The 12,750-nt window shown below is 38.7% G+C and overlaps 2 protein-coding genes across 5 annotated transcripts in view; one reads left to right on the top strand and one right to left on the bottom strand.

The window, feature by feature from the left end:
• LOC306861482 (TBC1 domain family member 22A-like) overlaps positions 1 to 10,493 on the bottom strand; it is a 156,832-nt gene extending 146,339 nt beyond the window's left edge. For all 4 annotated transcript variants that reach the window (XM_079403750.1, XM_079403748.1, XM_079403749.1 and 1 more), the window contains exons 1-4: positions 10,280 to 10,493; positions 9,252 to 9,308; positions 7,221 to 7,651; positions 4,111 to 4,287 (exon numbers count right to left, since the gene is read on the bottom strand). In XM_079403750.1, coding sequence (XP_079259876.1) covers positions 4,111 to 4,287; positions 7,221 to 7,651; positions 9,252 to 9,308; positions 10,280 to 10,341 — 727 coding nt within the window. In that variant the 5' untranslated portion in view covers positions 10,342 to 10,493. The remainder of the gene's footprint in view (positions 1 to 4,110; positions 4,288 to 7,220; positions 7,652 to 9,251; positions 9,309 to 10,279) is intronic.
• Positions 1 to 12,750, top strand: part of LOC306861483 (uncharacterized protein) — an 814,549-nt gene that overhangs the window by 573,624 nt on the left and 228,175 nt on the right. The window lies entirely within an intron of this gene.

Genomic DNA, 12,750 nt, shown 5'->3' on the forward strand with positions numbered 1-12,750 from the left:
CTTCAAAGATTACTTATCCTGTTGCGCCCTCTATAGGACCAAAGACTAGTCAACGTCAAGCTTAAAGAGTCATGGTAGAGCATTAAAGTCAACTAATCGACTAGTCGGTGCATCCCCTACTGTATTCCTTCCTCATATACGCACAAACTCACTTCCTTATGCACTTCCTTCTTTCCTTACGCATGTACGCACATACTTCTATCTTTACGCATGTACACATGCACAGACGCAGTTCCTTAAGCAGACATGCACTTCCTTCCTTCCTTGCATGCATACGTAGTTCTTCCTTTCTTGTTTATGAACGTACACGACAGGGCTTCATGATTAATCGAATGCAATTGTCATGTGCATCCTGTCAGCAAAGCCGGTTCCGTAATCAGTAGTACAGTAAATCTCCATCACGTGCTTTCAGATGGAGCAGCAGAGCCACAGTTCACTGACAAGCTATACTATCACATATTGTTCATATGCAAGTGTCTAATTTCATGGTTGATGGTGATGGTATAAACATTATAATTTCCAAAGAGCCGTTTCTGCAGTTTAGTTTCAATAAAGTCAAGTTGGACTAACAAAGAAGCTTGGAGTTGTAAAAGCTACAATATGTCTATATAGTAAAGAGCTTATTTAAAAATGTTCCCCTAAACTTCCTCTTTCAATAGGAAATGACTCAGGGCAATTTCATGGGTTCTTTGTGTTATAAGTCTCTACCAATAGAGGGCAGTCATCGGTGCTGTGGACGGATGGAAATTCATTATCATGTTGGAGATCCCAGCTTAATTATAGATTTCATTCATATTTCATTCTGCTTCCACATGTTTGACTCGTAATTTCAGATGTCTAATAACGGCAACAGCAGCCAAACTGATTCAGGGACGCCCTCAGAGCCAGTCAAATGAAACCAGAACTGACACTCCAACATCCAGAGACCTGTCAACATCTACACCGTCTTGACTTCATGGATCTTCCCTGCTTAAACCCCAGAAATATTTCTGAGCAATTATATGAGAACAAAGACTGTAGTGATTGCATACTGTTAGAATGTACCTTATTTACTTTCTTAATACATGTTTCTGGTAATGAATAATTTACCCTAAATCCACTGGTATCCACTGTCCTGCAGAATTTAGTTCCAACCCTAATTAATCACACCTGAAGCAGCTAATCAAGCTCTTCCGGATCACTTGAAACAGAATAGGCCAGGTGAGCTTGTAACATCTACGTATGATTCTTGATGGTCGTTGGGACTTTATGTCTTAAGAGACCCTTTTAGCCTTTTGACCTTTGCATATAATTCACAGACCTGGCCCCACATTCTACCTTTATATGGGTGCTAAATTGCCAATGGTCTTTCTTGATATCAAAATGATCTGCTCTTTATTCCTCAAACAATGATGTACTAGGGCTGGGCGATTTTGCCTAAAAAAAAAATCTTCGATTTTTAAAGAAAAATTCGAGTTTCGATTCGATTTTCGATTTTTTTTCCCAATGCACTTAAAAAATTACTGCAGGCATCAGATATAGTGTCAAAAGTGCAACTTTATTGCTATGATTGTCCTCAAGAGTTAAAATGCATAGAATCCCAAAACAAAAAGTAAATGAGGCTCTGTCATTCAACAATTTCAAGCTTTAACCCAGGTTTAAGCAAAAGTGCAACAACTTCACAGTATCTTAAATTTTCTGTTCAAGAAATCAGATAATTACAAATTTTGTAACATATAACATTACAATTAAAAAAATAAACTCTTCTCAGTATAGTGTGAATATAAAAAATGAAATATGCCTGTGGCAGACATATAGCCTGCTCAAAGAGTGAACAAATGTAAACTTTTATCTATAACAACAAAACACGTGCTTGTTAGATCTCTGAAAGATGCTGCGCAGAGTCCAACTAGTGTTGATGTAGTGAACCGTCAGACTCAGATATGGCTGCATCGTCCGTTGTGGCTGAGAGTAAAACTGCATCTCCTCCAGCTCACTGCGGATCTTTTCCCGAGTTGTATTACTTGCAACTGGGGACAACGTACTTTCTAACGTACGCATCTAATACTTTCAGCATGTGATTTAAAGCCTCGCTTTTCGACAGATAAATTGGCAGCATGTTTGTGGCAATATAAAACGTGATCGCCTCTGTAATCGCTTTCCATCGCGCTCCGTTCTTATCATAATGGCCCTTTCACACAGGCCGCGGGGTTCAGCGCAGCCCTTCGCTATGCTCGCCAGAGCGAAGTAGGCAGAGTTTTAAAAATTTTTAGGGGGAGTACTATACGTCTAGTCATTGGATTGTTGTTCCACCTTTCGGTCAGCAGCAAAACATGTATCTGTCCCGTGCTAAGAAGCGAGCGATAGCAGTAGCCCTGCTAGTAATAAGAAGAAAGAGAGCAGCAAGAAAGAAGAGGCTGTGGGTGCATGAAACCCTGAGGTCCCTGTACGACCGCAAACTTGTATGGAAACCCTAACTCTGGAAATTCAGACACACAGAGAATCACCTGTTCATCCATTTTGAGTTCGGCGCTTGTTTGGATGCCCCGTTTCTATTGGCCGCGCGGGGAAACGTCACAGAGCGCAGCGGCAAAAGTTGAACTATTTTGAACTTTGACCGCGGCGCGCGCGCAAGCTCGCCGCTGGTGCGCTCCGCTGCGCGTGCGCTTTGGTCGGCGCAGCAACTAACCGCCCTCGCGCAGCGCAAGCCATTGAAATGAATGGGTTTCATCGCGCAGCGCATGCCGCGTCCTGTGTGAAAGGGCCGTGGGGCGGGGGCTGGCTCATATCGCGCTACGGTAACCCACAAGGACGAAACGCGGAAAAGTCCGAAAAAACTATAGTGGCAAAAAACTCGAGTTTGCAAAATAAAAATCGTTTCAAACTACAAAATCGATAAATCGATTAAATCGATTTTTTGCCCAGCCCTATGATGTACACTATGTGATCGTGAAATGCATCATACTATTTTTATTGTACTGTTGTAAAAATTGCACAGATTCTCCAGACCGGTCATAAAACCTACAAATGAGGTGTCAAGTGGGACAAAGAAACACTTTCCCGCTGAAACTATGTGCCTTGTTCTTGGTCAAACTAACCAAAATGGGTGTTACAGGGAAACCAGATAAAATTTCTCCCACACCCAAAAGGTGAGGTCTTCTCTTTTACTTTCGGTGCCCTGGAGACACACATATCACCTTGGAAATCTTGCAACTCCCCTTTCGGGGAGAGTCCGAGCTTCTGGCAGTTTTAAGTCCAGTAACTTTGTCGATTCACTTCGGACCAATCAACCCATGGCTGGAATGACAAAGCTTTCACTCCCAAAGGAAGTAATCAAAAATCTACGCATTTTACATGCACCAGGACACTTTACTCAGCACCAACAAAACAAATGCAAGTAACCGCTTGTTAACTATTTAGATGCGCTTCTAGGTTCGACCCCTTTTAATTAAGGTGATGTGATTCTCTGATGGTTCTTAACAGGTTGTGGTTAGCTGATGTGTAAAACCTGCCATTACACTCTACTCTCTTGCGCACGAGCGCTCTCTCTCTCTCTCTCTCTCTCCATGCGTTCCTTGCGTTGGCATCTGTTGTAATGTATGTTTGTGTATAGTTCGAATGTCGCATGTTCCCCTGTAGTTTAGTTTAATAAACATCCATATGTATTAACGCTTTGTTGTCTGTGTCTGCTGCTCACAGAACGAGGTCACTTGAACGTTCCGGTTTTGTTACATGCTCTGTGAGCAATGAATCAGTAAGGAAATTATTTTTTGTGGTCAGAGTCAATAGACGATTGAAACTGTCCGTACTGCGGACGAACAAATCATTTTATTGTACTATTAATGCTACAGTTAATTCCTGAAGATGAATATATAATTGATAACAACCCGTTATGATTAATTATGTTCATCTCACTTTGAGCTAATTTGCTACAAGCTGAAGCAAGTTGGAAATAAACTTTGCAGGACAGTGAGTCCCCAGGAGCAGGGCTGAAGACTTAAGAGTATATTTTAGACTTGTGATGCGTTTCCCAAGCATTCTTATAGCCAAGAGCATGAAGAGTGACACTATGTGATGGCCTGCTCCGGGAGTTAAGAAATTAAGTAAAAGAACCATAAAACAGCATCTTACCCAGATCAGTATTAGGTCCGGCCAGCACCTGCCTGAACTTGTCAAGTCTTGACGCCTCTCTCTCGGTCATGGCAGGAGTTCCGGATGTGTTCTGATCTGCCATGCGGGCCACAAGTGGAATCACAGGCCTGTGTGGGAGTGACTGCTGTCTGTGTAGTACTGCCAGTTCAACGCCCACTTATAAAACAACAACAGAAGAGAAAACACAGCTTTAATGAACATATACAAACCACTGACTGCTCTCTCACATCCCTCGGCCTGTTAACTGTAATTATGGAGGCAATTCATGACACATAGGATATTAGGACATCAGTTTGCCCATTGGTCAGAAGAGGAAGCTACCCCAAGATGCTCAGCTAGTCGTAATGAAACACTTTTCTGTCAAACTAAATCCATTATAGAGCTCGGACAAAAGCACCTCATTCAGAGTGCCATAATCATTAGAAGTAATATTTGGGCACCACACGATTCAATTCATTTCCGTTAGATTGCATTTTCATTTCAATTCATGGTGTCATGATGAGATTACATGTGATTCTTAACGTAGAGTATGGAAGCATATGGTTATGTAATATGCAAAATGGCAATGTATATCTGTATTTACATTTTCATTTTCCCATACATGTGCAACATGAAAATTAAAATTCAATTATATATAATTTACATTTTACATTTCCTACACTGCGTTTAAGATGCTTCCATAGCAGAGTACTATTGCAATTAAAACTGAATAAATATAAAAAAATGTTTTGACCAATATGAATCCCCATCAGCTTGCTCAATAACTGTCAGGCATTAAGGCATTTTTTGTTGCGGTTGTTGTTTTATTTTTCTTAAATTAAGTGAACAGCTTATAAGTTGCTCTTGTATTATGCTTATGCAAGAATTTCTCAACTACATTTTGTACACTAAACACATCTGGAGAGATGCGAGGTGTGATGTCAGGTATACAAAGGTTTGTGTTAAGTGTGCGTTGCACACGGAGTCAAAATTTTCGTCCGTCCAAAAAAATTCGGAAAAATTCCGTAGCATGCATTTTGATGGGAAAGGATGGGGAATACGTAAAAAAGGAAAAACGCGTGCAAAAATTTCAGACTCCGTGTGCAATGACCTTTAGAGTGAAGATGACAAGAACACTTTAAAATGTCTTCAACTGTTGTGTAAAGATGCCATATAAGGGGCTTTGTGTGTACATGCATATAAAATCAGTAGGTTTAATGGGTATATGGGTACATCCTTTGGTATAAATGTTCTCACAAAGAATCACAATGCATCTGCGAATTGATTTTGCCCCAATGTTTAATAATCATGCTATCCAAACACTGAACGTCACTGTAAAATGTGACTGTATGCTTGTTAGAGGCATTTAATGTGTCTCTAGGTGACTTTGAGAGATCATTCTTGCATTAAACGTTGAAGATGATGCGATGCTTAATGGCGGTCATGTAATCCCTGCAGAAATTAGACGGTGCGTGACGGCTGTTGACAGTGTCAACACAAGGTGCTATTAGAGTAGAGGCAGAACACATCGACAGGAAGTCCATTATCACAGTCATCCATTGCCACTGGGGCTGGCAAAACAAAAAGCTGACAGAACTGTCTGTCAGGGCATTGACATTGATGGAAGAAGACAATCATCATGTTATATACACAGAGTCACAGGAAAATGTGTTTCATTCTTCGCTCAGAGGTTAAAGAGCATTTTGAGCAGTGATATACTAATTGTGAACATTCCAATGCCATCACACAGCTCTCGTTTGTTAACCCTCTGGGGTCGGCTGTATCGCCGGCGATACCAGCTCGGTTTTTTTAAGATCAGTGCAAAAGACACTAAAAATACTCTTTTACTGTTCTAGAACATTTTTTTGTCACCTTTATTTATTTATATAGCGCTTTTAACAATGCAAATTGTGTCAAAGCAACTGCACAATATCAAAATAGGAAAATAGCGTCAATAATGTAAAATGACGAGATTAAAAACTCAATTTTCAGTTAAAGGCATTTCATTATTGAATTCAGTGATGTCATCGTCCAGCTCAGTTCAGTTTAAATAGTGTCTGTTTTGGTGCGACGCCTTCCACAGAATATATAAATACAGATAAATACATTTAGACCACTTAACTTAAAGGGTTAGTTCAAAATTAGTCCATGTTTTACTCATCCTCAAGGCATCCTAGGTCAGGGCTCAACAATAAGGACTGCCCGATGGCCCGGGGCCAGCATGAAGGACTCTCGGGACAGTAGACAGAGTTGTCACTTGCCCGATCGAGCCACTGCAGCTTCGCAAAATTGTATAATTTGCATGTTAATTTAAAAATTCAAGCGATTTAAAAGCATTTGTGCGCGAAAGACAACTCCATTCAGACACAGACAGTCACATCTCTGACACACGCGACTCGAGCCACCTAAATGCGCATATACATACAAAAGTATGTCAAAATACACATCCGGGCAAGTAACTTGGTAGCTTTAACAATGATTAATCTAATTTATACAGTGGAGTAGAGATGCACCGATCATTTTTTGTTTTATTTCAGACTATGTTCTGCTCCGTGCTTGCACACAAACTGCACAAACTTTTTTTATGGATTCACGCACTTTTTATTTTATTTTATATGTTTTGGACTGTGTAAAAGAAACACCCGCTGACTGCAATGATAGAGCTTAGAAGAGCCAGGACCATTTTTAATATAAGTCCGATTGGATTCATCTGAAAGAAGAAAGTCATATACACCTAGGATGGCTTGAGGGTGAGTAAATAAGAGGATCATTTTCCTTTTTGGGTGAACTAACCCTTTAATGATTGCTATCGGGATGTGAAGAAACTTTCAACCAGCATAACAAAAAACATTTCTGAAGACAATCACCTATTGCACCTTTAAGTAGTCACACAGACATTACACACTCATGAGCACATTCTATTATTACTTGACAACAGCTCAGAAGCATTCGCAACCCATTAATTCGATTTTTCCTAACACTTAAATAATATAACAGTTAGTTTTGTGTAGGATTTCTATTTTCTGTAGTATTGACAAGCAGTCAAACAATAAACCAGACTAAAAGAGTAAACAGAGACAGGAAATGCAGTTTTACTGAGTATGACTGACCTTTAGGCGAGCCGACAGGAGCTTCACTGTGTGACTTCACCAGTCTATTGTCACTGAGTGGAAGAACCTCTGAACTGAACGACAGATCTGTTGTCATCTCTGCCCCTTCCTCTCTCTCGTCCTCTTCATCTGGCTCTTCCTCCTCTTCCTCTTGCGCTTCCTGTCCGTCTTTTTCATCAGGCTCAGTCCTCTTGTCCATCTGCTGCTGTCTTCTTTCCTGCAGCTTGCTGTGGTTTTCTATTACCTTATTGGCTGTCTCCATGACGACCTCAATGTTGAGATTTTGGGCTGCCATAGCAAGAAGTTCATCATCATCATCTCCCACATCCCAGGCATCACTGGTGATGCTCTCAAACTCTTGGAAGGTGGTGGCTTTCTTTGGTTTTCCTGGCGTTGTGGTGGACGGAGGCTTGTTTCCTGCTTTCATCAGACTGCAACAGAAAATTTAGACTTTTGTTTACATATGAATCAAACTTATACAGAATGCCAGTGTTCCACATATAACTTTAATAATATCCCTAGATGTGGTCAAATCATAAAGAACAGGAAAATTCTGGCTTCTCTGACTCTCATTGTTAGTCAACAATTCATTTACTTTTTCTCAAATTGGGGCGTCACTAAAAATGGTCACAGCTGCTCACGTTGCGACATACTGCTAACTCATATCAAAATCACATGATTTCTGGTCGCTTTGTCATCACAAACTGCTGTCAGCAGCACCATTTAAGACAAATTCAAATGTATTTTTAAAGTGATCAAATTCTGATTAAATTGATTCACAAAATATAGAGGAAGTATTGTGCATATGTTTTACTTTCATTAGAGGTTGGGGTTAATTTTAAAGGAAATGAGATACAATGCTTCTTGTGTTCTACTCCGTTTGCTGTTGTATTCTCACTATAGCCAGCTAACTTAAAAACCTGATTTCCTCTAACAGGATGCCTCTTAAGTATCTCATTCCAAAATCTACAAAGGTGGCTGCTTTTGGTCTAGTTCAGGCACGCTGTTTCGTGTGGCACTTCAATGGGCAGGGTTTGCTGATTCATTGTAGTAACATCTGTGGCTGTCACAAAGAAAATAGCAACAAGTATGACCACTACATTTTCACTATATGCTATGCAAATTTTAACATCAAAATGAACTATTCATATTCTAAAAAAATCACATTTTTGTTTTTATTGGGAATGATTCATCTATGCATGTAATAGAAAAGGTGAACAATTCTCTCTTTAATTAAACTGAAACTTGTTCTTCCTTTTTTAAGGTTTCATTTATCTTTTCAAGATCCAATCAAATGTTCCATGAGGATATTTTGTAAATTTCCTACTGTAAATATATCAAAACTTAATTTTTGATTAGTAACATGCATTGCTAAGAACTTCATTTGGACAACTTTAAAGGCAATTTTCTCAATATTTAGATTTTTTTGAACCGTCTGAGTCCAGATTTTCAAATAGTTGTATCTCGTCCAAATATTGACCTATCCTAAAAAAACCCATAAATCAATGGAAATTATTTATTCATCTTTCAGATGATGTATAAATCTCAATTTCAAACAAATTCAACCTTATGACTGGTTTTGTGGTCCAGGGTCACATATGTCCTTTTCAGCAAAACCAAACATGATAAAATCCATTACACACTAAAAAATGCTGGGTTCAGCGTGTTGGGTCATTTTATTGGGTTATTTTTAATATTTTTACCAAGGTGCTAGGTCATTTTTAACGCAGGGTTATTTTTTCTACCCAACCACTGGGTCGAGTCTGTCTCAGATGAAACAACGTAGCTGCTGAGTTACAGTCAGAGCACCCAGCGCTAGGTTGCCAAATAACCCAAGTTGGGTTGTTTTTGACCCAGCATTTTTTAGAGTGTAAACACACTGTATTAAGCCATTACAAAAGCATTAAAATTACAGTTCAAATTTTGGAGAATACAGTGCCTGCAAAACAGCAGATTACAGTTCAAAGAACCACCCAGACACGGAAATATCAAAACCACAAAAAGTTGAATAAAATATATAACAGCACTTACCTGGCATGTAGCAAAGGGTCAAACGGGGGATGCTGGGCTCCATAAACATGCTGGATACTGTGAAAAAGAATAAGTGATAAGATGGATGCAGGAAAAATCTTTATTTTTAACTCCCCATCATAATTTAGATGATGTGAAAACTGGTTTGACAAGTCGACTTGATTGCACGGATACTATTTACACTAAACTGTGCTGGACGATGACATCACTGAATTCAATGATGAACAGCCATTGAACTGAAAATTGAGTGTTTACTATTGTCCTTTTGCATTATTGACACACTATTTTCATATTTGATACTGTAAAGCTGTTTTGACACAATTCATATTGTTAAAAGCGCTAGCCTATATAGATAAAAGTGACTTGACAAGTCAAGCAAAACTACAAAACACAACAAAACTTAATTTTAAAGAGTTATTAGATATATATATAATTTGTCACGTGTGTATCCACATTATCTATACACTACGTTAATTAGGAAGTTTTATAAAGTTGCTTATCACTACTTAAAACACACCATAGTACTATTATGGTATTATTTTAAGTACCATGTGAAAAGCATGGTATGTGAATACAATAATCATCAAGATATATATCAAAATACTACAACTAATGTAGTGATACTAATCTGTACTTGTCTGTAAGAGTTGTCAAAAGAGGGGCCCTGAAGCACATAGCTAACAGGCTAACACATGACTGTGAACTAAACTATTAACACAGAGCTTTACTCAATATAACAGATATTATCACCACATACACATTAATCAAAGGGCACATGTCAGTGTTAGAAAAATATAATTATGATGATATAAACTTAATACATCACTGTGCATCACTGACAGCTAGCACACATCACATTAAAAGACATGATCAGGTTTGAGTGACACGTGCTATTCTGAATATTTGGAGCTACTCCGGTGAGATCTGGCGTTGAAAGATATTGTTCAATTGATTGCATCTATAATTAAACACATATAAATACACACACAAGGCTAACACATAGACATTAGCATGAACACGTCACTCACTTCCCAGGAACCTTGGCTGTGTTTCTCTTCCAGAATTGTTTTTTGTTGCCGTCACCCGACATCTTTTGGCTTCAGAGTACTCGCTCATAAATTAATGTGGCGATATAAGCTGATAAGTTGTGCAAAATGTGCACGAAGAGTTTATTTACACCTCAATTTCTCTTCGCAAACTCAGAGAGCCGCCATGTTGATACCGCCCACCGCACATACGCGCAGCTGTGATTGGTTAAGAGGTCTCATGAGTGACTGCTGAACAGCCAATCACAAGTGGACGTTTCTACATGACTTCAGTTCCTTATATTCATATAATGAATCTATACTTGTGCTCTTATTATTTTAGTTATTTTGCCTTTAATGTAAATAAACATGTGTAAACACAACATTGGAATGATAAAGACACGTCTAAACAGTTTTGAATAACTATATTATTACATTTTTTTTTTCAAAATATTGTTGAGATATACCTTAAAATGTAGTGTATGATCGCAAAATTTCCACTTATGCATGTGAAACTTAGCAAGGAGAAGTGACAGATTTATAAGATAAGACCTTTTTCAGTAGGCCTACTATTTAATTAATTATTTTATTATCAACATCAATAAAATCAAACAACACATCTTTCCAAAATAAAGAAAACCGAAAGTACACAAAATCAGTCACACATCTATAAAAAAAAAATATATATATATTATTATTATTTTATGTAGCCTAATAACAGGACCTGTAATAACCAGTATAACAGTACATTTAACATAAATGTACATCAGTTTCACCTAATTATGGCACTTATTGTGTCACTGTCGTATGTAAATTTATTTTGGTAGATTAACTATTTGCTGAGTAGAATCTGTGAATTATGGTAATTAAAAAGATATTTACGTGGCAATTCAGGGGCATTGGTCGCTTTTTTCATATAATGAATATGAATGAGGAAACTCTTTATCACTACTTTGGAGAACTGAAAAGAAAAACTTCTGCTTTACTTCATGTCAATAAATGTATTGAAGTAATACTGTTTGCACTTAAAGGAGCTCGCCGTGCTGATAGCTAAACAAGAACATTATATTATATTATATTGTATTATATTATATTCATTAGCCTATATAAGATAAGATGTACAGTTTAAAATTCAATACGTTAAATATATGATGGAAGAAAATTGGTCTGTAGCCTACTAGACGTTTTCATGTTTTATAACATATATAAATTTACATACAGCATGCAATATACCGTCCGGGTTGCATAAACTAGTGTAGATCCCTAATTAACTAACAGTGCCACAATAAAGAAACAAAGTACAGGTCCTTTTCAAAAAATTAGCATATTGTGATAAAGTTCATTATTTTCTGTAATGTACTGATAAACATTAGACTTTCATATATTTTAGATTCATTACAACACAACTGAAGTAGTTCAAGCCTTTTATTGTTTTAATATTGATGATTTTGGCATACAGCTCATGAAAACCCAAAATTCCTATCTCAAAAAATTAGCATATCATGAAAAGGTTCTCTAAACGAGCTATTAACCTAATCATCTGAATCAACTAATTAACTCTAAACACCTGCAAAAGATTCCTGAGGCTTTTAAAAACTCCCAGCCTGGTTCATTACTCAAAACCGCAATCATGGGTAAGACTGCCGACCTGACTGCTGTCCAGAAGGCCATCATTGACACCCTCAAGCAAGAGGGTAAGACACAGAAAGAAATTTCTGAACGAATAGGCTGTTCCCAGAGTGCTGTATCAAGGCACCTCAGTGGGAAGTCTGTGGGAAGGAAAAAGTGTGGCAGAAAACGCAGCACAACGAGAAGAGGTGACCGGACCCTGAGGAAGATTGTGGAGAAGGACCGATTCCAGACCTTGGGGGACCTGCGGAAGCAGTGGACTGAGTCTGGAGTAGAAACATCCAGAGCCACCGTGTACAGGCGTGTGCAAGAAATGGGCTACAGGTGCCGCATTCCCCAGGTCAAGCCACTTTTGAACCAGAAACAGCGGCAGAAGCGCCTGACCTGGGCTACAGAGAAGCAGCACTGGACTGTTGCTCAGTGGTCCAAAGTACTTTTATCGGATGAAAGCAAATTTTGCATGTCATTCGGAAATCAAGGTGCCAGAGTCTGGAGGAAGACTGGGGAGAGGGAAATGCCAAAATGCCTGAAGTCCAGTGTGAAGTACCCACAGTCAGTGATGCTGGTGTTGGTCCACTGTGTTTTATCAAGGGCAGGGTCAATGCAGCTAGCTATCAGGAGATTTTGGAGCACTTCATGCTTCCATCTGCTGAAAAGCTTTATGGAGATGAAGATTTCATTTTTCAGCACGACCTGGCACCTGCTCACAGTGCCAAAACCACTGGTAAATGGTTTACTGACCATGGTATTACTGTGCTCAATTGGCCTGCCAACTCTCCTGACCTGAACCCCATAGAGAATCTGTGGGATATTGTGAAGAGAAAGTTGAGAGACGCAAGACCCAA

The sequence above is a fragment of the Barbus barbus genome (genome assembly GCF_936440315.1).
Source record: "Barbus barbus genome assembly, chromosome: 42".
NCBI classification, from domain to species: domain Eukaryota; kingdom Metazoa; phylum Chordata; class Actinopteri; order Cypriniformes; family Cyprinidae; genus Barbus; species Barbus barbus.